At 40.2% G+C, this 12,580-nt stretch overlaps 1 protein-coding gene across 2 annotated transcripts in view; it reads right to left on the bottom strand.

Moving 5' to 3' along the window:
* Positions 1-4: 4 nt before the first annotated feature.
* LOC143034658 (UDP-xylose and UDP-N-acetylglucosamine transporter-like) overlaps positions 5-12,580 on the bottom strand; it is a 251,693-nt gene continuing 239,117 nt past the window's right edge. For both annotated transcript variants that reach the window (XM_076201016.1, XM_076201015.1), the window contains exons 6-7: positions 3,416-3,576; positions 5-1,526 (exon numbers count right to left, since the gene is read on the bottom strand). In XM_076201016.1, coding sequence (XP_076057131.1) covers positions 1,289-1,526; positions 3,416-3,576 — 399 coding nt within the window. In that variant the 3' untranslated portion in view covers positions 5-1,288. The remainder of the gene's footprint in view (positions 1,527-3,415; positions 3,577-12,580) is intronic.

Genomic DNA, 12,580 nt, shown 5'->3' with positions numbered 1-12,580 from the left:
TCAATTTGTTTTTGTATATGTGTTATGGGTGCTGGTGGTAGATTGTTGTAGATGTTTGAGTAGATTTTTTTTGTTTTTTTTGCATTCTGTTAGGTGTGATTCTGTGATGTAACAAGATGGATGACTTAGGTTGAAGGTTCATGCATAAAACTGTACACTTATCATTCTCATGTGATGTTATATGGGAAGGATTTTAGTTTTTGTGTGCAGATGTTCTATTAGGGTGGCTTTGGCGCATCCTATTATTATTCTAAATGTTTCATTTTATTAAGTTCGTAAGGTGTCTGTTTTCCTCATTGTTGGGGACCCATGTTGTATTTACCTGACTATAAATACATTAAATACAGCTGTGGAGGTGTAGTGGTATATAGACTAATTAGTTTCCTTCTGTTGTTCAAAGGCAATGCTTGTGATTAGCACAAATTAATATAGAGAATAAACAAATCACTAATGAAATCACTATCATCGGTCTGGATTTCTGTCAGTATTTGGTACAAAACCAGATTAATGTTTCCTCAAAATACACCATATAGATGTACACAATAAGCATTCAGTAAATGGAAGTCTGTTCTTCTCATTGCAGTTTAGGGATTTAAGAGTGTGACTTTATTGTCATTGTCATGTCTTAGGGTTTCAGACTATCTACTTCTGGTTCCTTATTTCCAAACACTGGCACTCTAGTCTGCTCCATCACCATACACCTGTCACTTCATATCTTTTCATGAACACATATTACATACACAACCAGAATGTGCAAACATGCTCACCATTTTCCAAATTCCTACTTTGGGAGAAATATACTATCTACTTCCAGAAACCTTGTACAGTACTACCTCTCATTAATGGACTAAAAGGGGGGTAACGGTGTCTGTTGATGTGAATAATCCATTGATTTGGAGTGGTTTTTGGGTGGCATAGTGATTGCATGCACTAAACAACAGCACCAAAAACATCGAAAACACAGCAAAAACACCACAAACACAGCTAATTAACATCCATTAATGAGAGGTAGTACTGTATCTGCCCTTGTACTATTTACTCCTACCATTTCATTATATAACAGTGATCTGCATACACTGACCAAATGCTGGAAAAAGTCAGAAATGTAAAAAAAATGTAACATGAAAGACTTACCTGGTTTACTAGACTATATTCACCTCTTTGGCCAAATTGGAAACCATCCAAAATGTATGGCTAAATAATCCAGTATCCCTCTTATTTAATACGTAATACACTTTTTAACATTATATGCTAAACATTTCTTTGGTCAAAATCCAAAAATAAATATCTATTCTTCTTTTGCTTTTGGGGCAAGAGCATCCCTGATTTTTCCAATCACTTCTGAAAAAAGAAGTGTCCCTCCAAAGACAAGCATAGTACCAACCCAGTGGAGGTAAGTAAAGGGGTTCTGAAAGTAGATGATAGAAAAAACAAGGGAAAGGAACTTGCGCAATGTTAGCACCAATGTTACTGTCAGTGACGTACACTCAGAACAAAGTGTGAAAACAGAGCTGATGCACACATATCTGAAAACTTGGTTAAGGAAATATAGAACTAGTTTTAAACATTAAATCAATTAATTTCATATTTGGCAAAGGTTACAAAAAAGTTATTTCTAGAATACATTTTGCTAGAAAAATCATTGCTATTTGTCAGCATAAGCACATGATCACCATCATGAAAGGCACAGAGATACTCGATAGAGAGGACTTACTAAACTGGGACAAGAGAAACACAAGAGGACATGGAAAGAAAATAAAAAACATAGGTACAGAAGAGAACTGAAGAAAACAGTTTTCACACATAGAGTAGTGGACACTTAGAACAAACTGGATAATGAAATGGTATGCACAAAACCATTCATGAGTTTAAAGGTAATTGTATCTTTTTTTCCACTATCAAAGACAAATGAGGCACAATACTAAACAAACCATGGGCATAACTCTTCTGAAAGTGAACAAGAGGGAAAGAGGTGGGTAGATGTAAAATGGAGTAGGAGTATGACTGGGAATTTTGAAAAAAATAAAAAGATGTTTTGGAAAGAGGTGAGAGAGGAAAAGGTAATGGTCTCAGATGGACACGAGTTAATAGAACTGAAGACAGTAAGGGGAATCTCAGTAGAATATTTCTAAGAATTGTTGAATGTGGAAGTTAGGGAGAGGTTGATTGTGGCACTGGGAGTTGAGGAAATTGACAGTGATAGGAAATAAAAATGACAAGGCTATAGGAAAAGAAATACAAAAAATACAAAAATGACAAGGCTATAGGAAAAGATATACAAAAAATACTGAAAGTGAAAGAGTGACCATTAGGCAGTTGTCCTTGTTGGGAATGCACAGCAGTTCACAATGCCTCACAGCTTCACCACAACTCAATCAGCTTGCACAATGTGAGCCCCCTGGTATGGCCAACCTTGATTACCTGGAAGGAGCAATCCCCAACTGTGGTGAGGTATGGCTCACAGCACATCAACAGCTTCTCCCTGCAGCTAATCAGTGCAAGGAATGCCTCTCCTTATATTCACCTAAACCAGTGAATACAAGGTGGACAGAATCCACTGAAGTCACTGACCACCTCAGAACACCACTTCCCTCATTGTCTTGGACCATCACCTCCTTCGCCATCTCTCACTGCCACCTCTTTCGAGTAGATAGCGGCCTTGAACTCACCATTTCCCCAGCTGCTGATCTGTGAGCAAGCCCAGCACCTTCATCACTATAAAGCAACCAGTCTTCTCAGCATCCAACTCTTAATCCTAAGCTGTGGTCCCATGGGCCATGTATTACAAATGAGATACCTATTCACTTTACACAAGAAACCTTTTCTTCCCATCCAGTGTTTGCCTTCCAGTGAGGCCCATATTCCCCCGCACTGGAGGCAAGGAGGAGAGTGAAAATGATAAAAGTGAATTGAGAGTAATTGTGAATGGATGAAGAAATGATGTGGTCCAAAGGGAGGTTCTTAGTTTGCTCCATAAATTTTTGAGTGAACATAGGGGAGGGGGTGGTCACTATATAATGAAGTGATGGGGGTAACCAGCTATTATTATCCTGCTTTGGAGGTACTGTGTCTTGCTGCACTGCCATTGACCCAAGAAGTGCGACAGGGAACGAGGTGCTAAGATGGAAAGGATGATAAAAGGATTTCAGGTGGATGTGAGATGGGTGTGAGGTGGGTGTATACCCTAAATCAACCATCCCCCTTTATAAGGAGGAATAGGCCTTTTGGATGTATCAAAGATGGGCGAGTTTGAAGAAAACTGTACCAATAAAAATGCTTTTATTGTGATATGGGTGCATTGTACTCATCAGATGGCGAAAAAAATTAAAAACAGGCTGGAAATAAGAATATATACAATTAAAGGGTTAAAAAAATTATAACTAATTATCTACTCGATGGATATTGAAAAGGATACTGCGTAAGTGTGTTTCCAATAAGGAAAAGCCACATCCGAGGAGCACTATTTAGAAATGGAACATCTGCAAGAGCTTCTAAGGGTTCTGTGTATGAAAATTTCATAGCATGCTCCCAGATGCTTTCATATGTCAAGATGAAACCAGGTAGAGACAGAATGTGCTGAAAGATTAAACAAAAATGCTAACATACTTATAAATACTTATACCATTCATATAACTTCACAATTAACTTCTAACAAAAAAATAACCCTGGACAAATATAATGCAAACAAACCATACACCTCATACATTAAATCTTGATCTATAAACAGATGACATGTAAAATCATGTTATTTTTGTGTCATTCTTTCAAACCAATACCTACATTAAGGGACCAATGATAGGTCCTGCATGTGGTGGTCCTGCAAGATGGAGAGCATGGCTCCCCATTTTCAAAACCTATCAACCCCATCACCTCTGTCAGGAGGTGCAGCCCTGAGGGGGTGGCATTTGGTCTCCTGACTGGCCCAAGATCTTTCTCTATCAATCGTATTTCTTAGCCTTTTTCATGTGTAGAGACCTAACAACCAGAGACTACTATCCTTCCCCTACCACTTTCTACTGGTGACATGGAAATGGCCCCACACTAAAAGAATATGGACAACAGCCCGAGTTTTCTTTTCAGAGGTATGTGGGAGGGACCCATGGCCACTGTCAACTATTGTGGGACTGCAGGTTTTCCACTTAGTGACACTCAAGGAAACAATTGTTATCATTACCTACACTAAGATTATGATAACCAGGAGTATAGTAGGAAGAGTTAAGGATGTACATGTTCCAAGGGGAGAGAGTGGGGGAATATCAGATCATTTTTTGAAAGGTAAGTTGAGAGTGGAGAATAGGTGGAGGAGGAGGAAAAGGGCAGAAGGTAGGGAGGTACTTAGAGTGAACTGCTTAAATAAAAGAAAAGGAGAATGAGTATAAGAAAAAGCTGAGAGAGGAGTGGGAGGGAGTGAAGGATGGAGTAGAACTAGGGGTGGAGGAGGAATGGGGATGGTTCAAGGAGGGAGTCATAAGGTGTGCAAAGATAGTGTAACAAGAAGGATGGGAGGAAATAGAGGGATGGGTAATGAGTGGTGGGATGAGGAAGCAAAGAAGGTGTATAGAAAAGAAGAAGCAAGCTTTCAAAGGTTGGTTACAAAATAGGACAAGGGAATCATATGAGAGGTACAAAGTAAAGAGAAGAGAAGTAAAGTATAAGATAAGGGAGGCAAAGAGGAGAGCAAACATGAAATGGGGTAAAAGCATGACAGAAAATTGTGAAAGTAATAAAAAAAAAATTTGGAGAGAAATTAAGAGAGGAAGAGGAGACGAATCAAGTAGAGAGGAAAAGGTAAAAGGTGTAGATAGATGATAATGGAAGAAAAGACAGTGAGAGGAAGGTGGGCAGAGTATTTTTGAGAATTGCTAATGTGAAGGAGGATTGGGAGGGAAAGGTAGTTGCAGTAGGAAATGCTAAGAAAATGGCTGTGATGAGTGAGGGAAATGGAGGAGAAATAAGGAAAGATGAAGTGAAGGCAGTTGTTATGATGAGAGCAGGTACATCTGGATTGGATGGATGCCATGCAGTGTCTGAAAAAAAGATGGTACAGTGATGATGGATTGGCTGGTGAGGTTATTTAATGTTTGTTGGAGATAGGGTAGAGTGCCAGAGGACTGGAGGAGTGTCTGTATAGTTCCACTTTACAAGGGAAAGGGAGACAAGTATAAGTGTAGTAGTTTCAGAGGGATCAGCTTCTTAAGTGTAGTTGGGAAGGCTTATGGGAGGGTCTTGATATAGAGGATTAGGAGAGGAACAGAGGGAGTAATTGATGAGGAACAGTGTGAGTTTAGGACAGGTAGGGGTTATGTACATCAGATTTTTGTGGTAAGACAGATATGTGAGAAAGCTATAGGAAAAGGTAAGGATGTATTTTGGGCTTTCATGGATCTGGAAAAGGCTTATGACAGGGTTCACAGGAAGACACTGTGGGAGGTATTGCAGATATATGGGATAGGAGGAAAGCTGTTTAGAGCAGTCAAGAGTTTTTATGAGAGTAGTAGAGCTTGTGTTAGGATTGGAAATGGATAGAGTGAGTGGTTTGAGGTAAAGGCAGGACTTCATCAGGGATGTGTTATGTCACCCTGGCTGTTCAATTTATACATGGATGGTGTGGTGTGAGAGGCGAATCTTAGAGTAATGGGTCAGGGATTGGAGATGGTTAAAGAAAATGGAGAAAAGTGGGAGATAAGACAGCTGTTGTTTGCTGACACTGTACTTGTAGCAGGATCAGAGGAAGGATTGAGGAAGTTAATGACAGTTTGGAAAAAGTGTTCAAAAGAAGGAAGTTGAAGATAAATGTGGGCAAAAGTAAGGTGATGAGATGTACAATGGGAGAAAGTGGCAGCAGATTGGAAGAGAGTATTAAAGGAGAGAGACTGGAGGAAGTAGATAGTTTTAGGTATTTGGGTGCAAATGTGGCAGGAAAAGGAGGAATGCAGGTGGAGGCAGAATGTAGATTGAGAGAAGCAAGTAAATCCCTTGGGGGATTAAAAAGTGTAATGAGAAATAGACATTTGGGAATGGATGCTAAGAGGAGATTGTATTTACCTAGTTTACCTAGTTGTATTTACCTAGTTTACCTAGTTGTATTATACGGGAAGGGAGCTATGCTCATGGTGACCCATCTTTGTATCTTTCACCATCAAGCAAGTAGCAAACCTTGATGTGGTGCCCCTGTTAATCTTCGGAGACTAATTGCTACACGCACAAACCCGTGCTCACTCCTGGGGTGGTAAAAGGATGAACCCTCAGCCCCAGGACATGTCGTCGACCAAGCTTAGAGTCCTCAGTGTCAACATTGAGGGAATGTCTGCATCAAAATCTGAGATTCTCGCCAACCTGGACACTGACATATTGTGTCTACAGGAAACACAAAAGGATCATGTGCCACCAAAAATATCTGGTATGCACCTAATTATCCATCACCCAAGCCCCGTTCATGGCAGCACAATCTATGCATGAGAAGTCAATTATCAAGAACAGTATTGACTATTCAGAAAGAGGGCTAGAGATCCTACAGGTAGACACTGTACACCTCAACGTCACTATAGCGTACAAACCCCCATCAACCCCCTTCACATGGCCAAATATACCCCAAATCGACAAGGCAAGTTTGCTTGTCGGTGATTTTAACAGCCACAGTACTACCTGGGGGTACAGCCATACAAATATAGATGGGGAAGCAGTGCAGAATTGGGCAACATCAAAGGACTTAACAATCCTCTATGATACGAAGGATAACACATCCTTCCAAAATGCACGATAGAGAAGGGGTTACAACCCCGGCCTAGCATTTGTATCATCCAGGGACGTCTTAAACTTTGATAAATCCATCGGCAACCCAATACCAAAACCCCAACACCGCCCAATTGTAATCACAGTAAGACCAGTGATCAGACCCCAAATAATAAAGCCCAAGCCGAGGTTTAACTTTCGCAGAGTCAATTGGGTAGGTTTTACAACAGACCTGGAAGATGCTCTTACTAACATGATCCCTGCACCCAAACATTATGGTGAATTCCAAACACAAGTTTGGAGGGTTGCAAAGACAAACATCCCCAGAGGATGCAGACAGAATTACATCCCTGGCCTCTCGGAACAAAGCAAAGACCAATACCTCAAGTATATTCAGGCATATAATGAAGATCCTTTCTCTGAAAGTACCAATGAGCTCAGAGAGAGTCTACTTGCCTCAATCAGCGAGGAAAGGAAAGAACGCTGGCATGAGATCATAACTAATATTGACATGACCCATAACAGCAAGAAAGCTTGGGCAACAATTAAAAAACTCAATTCAGACAAGGCCCCCCAGCCTAGAGTAGCTGCTATCACACCGAACCAGGTGGCTAATCAAATGCTGCTCAACGGCAAGCCAGCCAATAAAGAGAGGGGCTTTTTAAAGAAAATGAAGCATGAGATGGGTTGCATCATGCAAGATTGTAAACAAGGCCTTGAACCCTTCACACTAACTGATTTAAATGCTGCAATGAAACATCTGAAATGCAGTAAGGCCTCTGGAGAGGATGGCATCACTCCAGAGATGATACAACATTTTGGGGAAAACGCCAAGACATGGCTACTGACCTTATTTAACAACTGCGCCATGTCCTACCAAATTCCTAAGATATGGAGAAAAGCCAGAGTAGTAGCCCTTCTCAAACCAGGGAAAAAGCCATCATCTCCCAAAAGCTATAGACCAATATCCCTCTTGTGCACCTTATACAAGCTGTATGAAAGAATGATCCTTGCACGCATTGAGGGAACAGTTGATGAACAACTTTCAGCTGATCAAGCAGGCTTTAGACCAGGCCGCTCATGCTGCAGTCAGGTATTGAACCTAATGCAGTATATTGAAGATGGATTCGAGAAAAAGAAAATCATTGGCGTTGTCTTTGTAGATCTTACAGCCGCCTACGATACAGTCAATCATAGGGCACTCCTCTTGAAAGTCGCCAAAACACTACAGAATCACACCCTGGTTCACATCATCCAATCTCTTCTTACAAACTGCCATTTCTATGTGGAAATGGATGGCAAGAAAAGGAGGTACCGTTTCCAGAAGAACGGACTCCCACAAGGATCTGTGTTGGCTCCAACACTGTTCAACATTTATACTAATGACCAGCCACAGTATCAGAATATCCATAGGTACATCTATGCAGATGATCTGAGCATTGCCACTCAGTCTGATTCCTTCAACACCATCAAAGACTGACTATCAGAGGCTCTAACCACACTCTCCACGTACTACAAAAAGTGGCCTCTCAATGCTAATGCAAACAAAACACAGGTGTGTGCATTCCACCTTAAAAATCACCAAGCCATGAGAGAGCTACGAATCAGATGGAACAACACTGATCTGGCACACCACCCACACCCTGTCTATTAAGGTGTTACTCTCAACAGGACTCTCTCTTACAAAGAGCATATCAACAAGTTGATTTGAAAAATCTCAAGTAGAAATAACCTCCTCAGCAAACTTGCCACCACCAGCTGGGGAACAGACCCAAACACCCTGCGACAAACAGCTTTGGCACTGTGTTATTCCACCGCAGAATATTGCGCACCAGTATGGGCCAGGTCATGCCATGCATACAAAATAGATCCAGAACTGAACAGGTCATGTCAAATAATTACAGGTACCCTAAAACCAACGCCCCTACATACTATCTACAGACTGGCAGGGATTCCACCACCCCACATTAGGCACAAAATAATTACCAAGATACATACATACATATACCAAGGCATTTTCCCCCTCACAAGGGAGGTACCCAAAAAGGGAAAGGCATAAAATCATTTCCACCCATTCCATCCCTGAATACACTCCACACCCCTCCACCCTCCCTCTCATCTGAGCACTTCCCGGATGATGGGTCATCCCTGCACCCTGTCCACTGCCCTGGGTCAGAAGCAGTGTCGCAAGACACAGCACATCCACAGCAAGGCCACTTCATTAAATTGGCGACCCCCCCTCTCCATCCCCCCATTGCATAAAAGGAGATGACGGGGAGAAATCCCTTCGAGCTGCATCAAATTTTGCTCACACATACTACCTCACCCACCCATTCCACCTCATGCAATCACATCATCATCCATATACAACCATTCTCCATTCACCCCTGTCTTCTGTCCTCTCCCGTCCTTCCTCAGCAGACATTCCCCTCTTCCCCAAAGCCCCCTTCACCCCATCCATCCATCTCATCCTAGGACGTCCCCTCATGTTCACTCCCTCCACATCTGCATTCCATACCTCTTTTACTAGTCTTTCTTCACTCATTCTTTCCATGTGTCCAAACCATCCTAATATTCTTTCATCAACCATATCTCCCAGCTCCTTTTCCACCCCTGTTCTCCTCCTCACCTCCTCATTTCTCACTCTATCTACTTTATCTAGCCTAGTAACCCCCATCATACTTCTCAGACACCTCATCTCAAACACATTCAAACACCTTCTCTCTTCTTCTCTTATGTTCCATGTTTCTGCCCCATACAGTGCTATTGGCACAATCACTCCTTTCCTGCCACATTTGCACCCAAGTATCTAAAACTAATCACTTCCTCCAGTCGCTCTCCTTTAATGCTCACTTCCAGTCTACTGCCACTTTCACCCCTTGTACATCTCATCACCTTACTTTTACCCACATTTATCTTTAGCTTTCTTCTATCACATACTCTCCCCCCCAAAAAGAAAAATTTTTTACCAAGATAGAAAAATTTAAACAACAAAATGATCCCAGGCATCCACTATACGGTCACCTTCAGGTTGGACAGAGACTGAAGTCCTGTCAAAGCTTCATGACGGTGGAGGGACTAGATCCATCCCAAGCTGTGGCCCATAAACTAGAATGTTGGCAGGAATATGACAATCTGGGCCATAACGAGGCCATACCATGCCCAAACGAGACCTTGCCCCCAGGAGCAAACCTAACCGGGAAGGACTGGGTTACCTTAAACAGAGGAAGTAGCCAAGGTGGGCAAAACGAGAGAAAATCAACACAAGTGGGGATACACCAATAGCCCCCAATGTCCCTGTGGGGAAGTACAGATGATTGTCCATGTCCTCCGGGAATGTCCATTGAGTCCCCATTGCCCCGACCAAGACCTTAGGGAAGCAAATGAAACTGCCCTTATATGGACACGATTCTGGTGCAACAAGTTATGATGACCATCAAGTGTTTTCTTAAAATCTTGAATAGTGTTTGCACACACTGTTTCCTTATCTAATTTGTTCCAGGTATCCACCACTATGTGGGAAGCTTTTTTTTTTTTTTTTTTCTTTTTTCAGATCTCTTCTATAGTTATCCTTTTTGAGTTTCTTTTCATGTCCTCTTGGTAGTTCTAATTTGGACAATCTTTGTCTATATGTGAAATTGGAAAGAATTGGTGACAATCTTTGCCTATATGTTAAATTGGAAAGAGTTGGTGACAATCTTTGTCTATATGTTAAATTGGAAAGAGTTGGTGCCAACTTTGTCGTTGCTCTTTGTATTCTTTCTAATTTCTTTATATTCTTTTTAGTACTGGGTGTCCATAGTGTTGCTGCATACTCCAGTTTTGGTCTTATTAGTGTAACTACCATTTTTTTAAATCATTTCCTCATCTAAGTAGTCAAATACCACTTTCATTGACCTTAATAGGTTGAAGGTTTCTCCAACTATTTTATTGATATGTTTGCCCGGTGTCATGTCTTTGCTGATTATTACTCCAAGGTTTCTTTCCGAGTTCACTTTTTTGACTTCACCAATTTTATAATTTCTTGATATTCTATTTCTATTTTTTCCAAACTTCATTATACTACACTTCTTGATATTGAAGTTTACTTCCCACTTTTGAGTCTATTTCCAGATTTTGTCTAGATCTAACTGAAATGATTCACAACCCTCCTCTGCTCTTACTTTCTTTAGTATTTTTGTGTCATCCGCAAAGAAATTCATATAACACTCCACTCCTTCATCCATGTCATTTATATATATGGCAAACATGATTGGAGCCAAAACCAAACCTTGCATAACACCACTTATCATTTCCTCCCAATTTGAGTATTTGTCTCTAATTACTACCCTCATTTTTCTCCCAGTCAGGAAGTCTTCCATCCATTCCAATAATTATCCTTTGATGCCATCTATTGATTCCATTTTTCTCATTAGTTTTTTATGTGGTACTTTATCAAATGTTTTTTGTAGGTCTTGAAAGGCACAGTCTACCCATCCATCTCTTTCTTGTATTATTTCTATTAGTCTCGAATAGAAGCAGGTCAGGTTTGTTGTACACGATTTTCCTTGTCTAAATCTAAATTTACTTGGATTCAGTATAGTTTTTTCTTCCAGATGTTTAACCCATCTACTTTTGATAGCTTTTTCACATATTTTTGCTATTGTGCTTGTAAGGGAGACCGGTCTGTAGTTGGTTGGATTTTCCTTGATCCCTTCTATATATATTGGAACAATATTTGCATTTTTCCAGTCCTGTGGTACATTTCCTTCTTTGAGTAATTACTATATTTCCTCTTTCAGTATATTAGTTCATATTTTGTATCTTCCAACAGTTTGGAATGATCGCTTTCTGTCCAGGACTGTGTTTTGGGGGGCACATACACTACTACAAATTTTCTACTTTTCATGTAACTGCTTTCAACTTTTATCATAATTGATTCTACATTGTTTTTCCTTCTGTTATCTTTGTCACATAAGTCTTTCCTAGTCAAAAATAATACTCCCCCACCCTGTTTTTCCTTTCTATTTTTCATCCAATAGTTGTATAGACCTTGTCCCACAGTATTTGGTGGTAGAGGACTTTTTAATTTCATTTCTACAATTCCCATTATGTCTGGTTTTTCTAATGCCAGATAGTCATTTAATTCATTCAGTCCTGAAATCAATCCGTCTATGTTGGTATAGGCTATGTTTAACTTTTTCCTTTCTCATCCTTTTCTGTCTACTTTGTATCCTATTTCTTTATATACCATTTTCTCAGCCTCAGGTCCACTACTCTAAAGAAAAAAAAAAAAAAATCATTCTTTTCAGTCTCAGTTCTCTTTAATTTTTTTCATTTGCTTCATATCAAAGTTCCCTTTCTTTCTCTTTTTCTTTATCACTCATTTCTTTTTTTTATCCATACATTTCTGTAATGTTCACTATTTTCTAGTTGTTCTAGATGTACATTTTTGTAATGTTCACCATTTGCTAGTTGTTGTTGTTCTAGATAGTACTTCCTCTGCTATCATTTGAGACCTAAGTTTTACTTTTAGTGGCCTACATTGTTTTTCTTTTAAGTAATTTCCTATGGATAGATTTAAATGAGTGCATAGAGGGATTAGGGAGAAATGTCAATGTAATAGTACTGGAAGACCTTAATGGTAGGGTAGGAAATGAACCAATTGACGGAGTGGTTGGGAAAGGTGGAGTTCCAGGAAAGAATCATAGTGGAGAGTTGATGGTGGAGATGTGTATCGAAAGAGAGTTGATGATAGCAAATACAGTGTTTTGGAAGAAAGTCAAGCATAAGTACATATGGGAGAGGGTGGTGGATGGAAGGATGGTAGATAGAGTGTTAATGGACTATGTAGTGGTAGATAGGAGTA

Source organism: Oratosquilla oratoria, chromosome 17, assembly GCF_046742065.1.
Source record: "Oratosquilla oratoria isolate Oo_2021 chromosome 17, ASM4674206v1, whole genome shotgun sequence".
Lineage (NCBI taxonomy): Eukaryota > Metazoa > Arthropoda > Malacostraca > Stomatopoda > Squillidae > Oratosquilla > Oratosquilla oratoria.
This window is presented reverse-complemented; position numbering and strand designations above follow the sequence as displayed.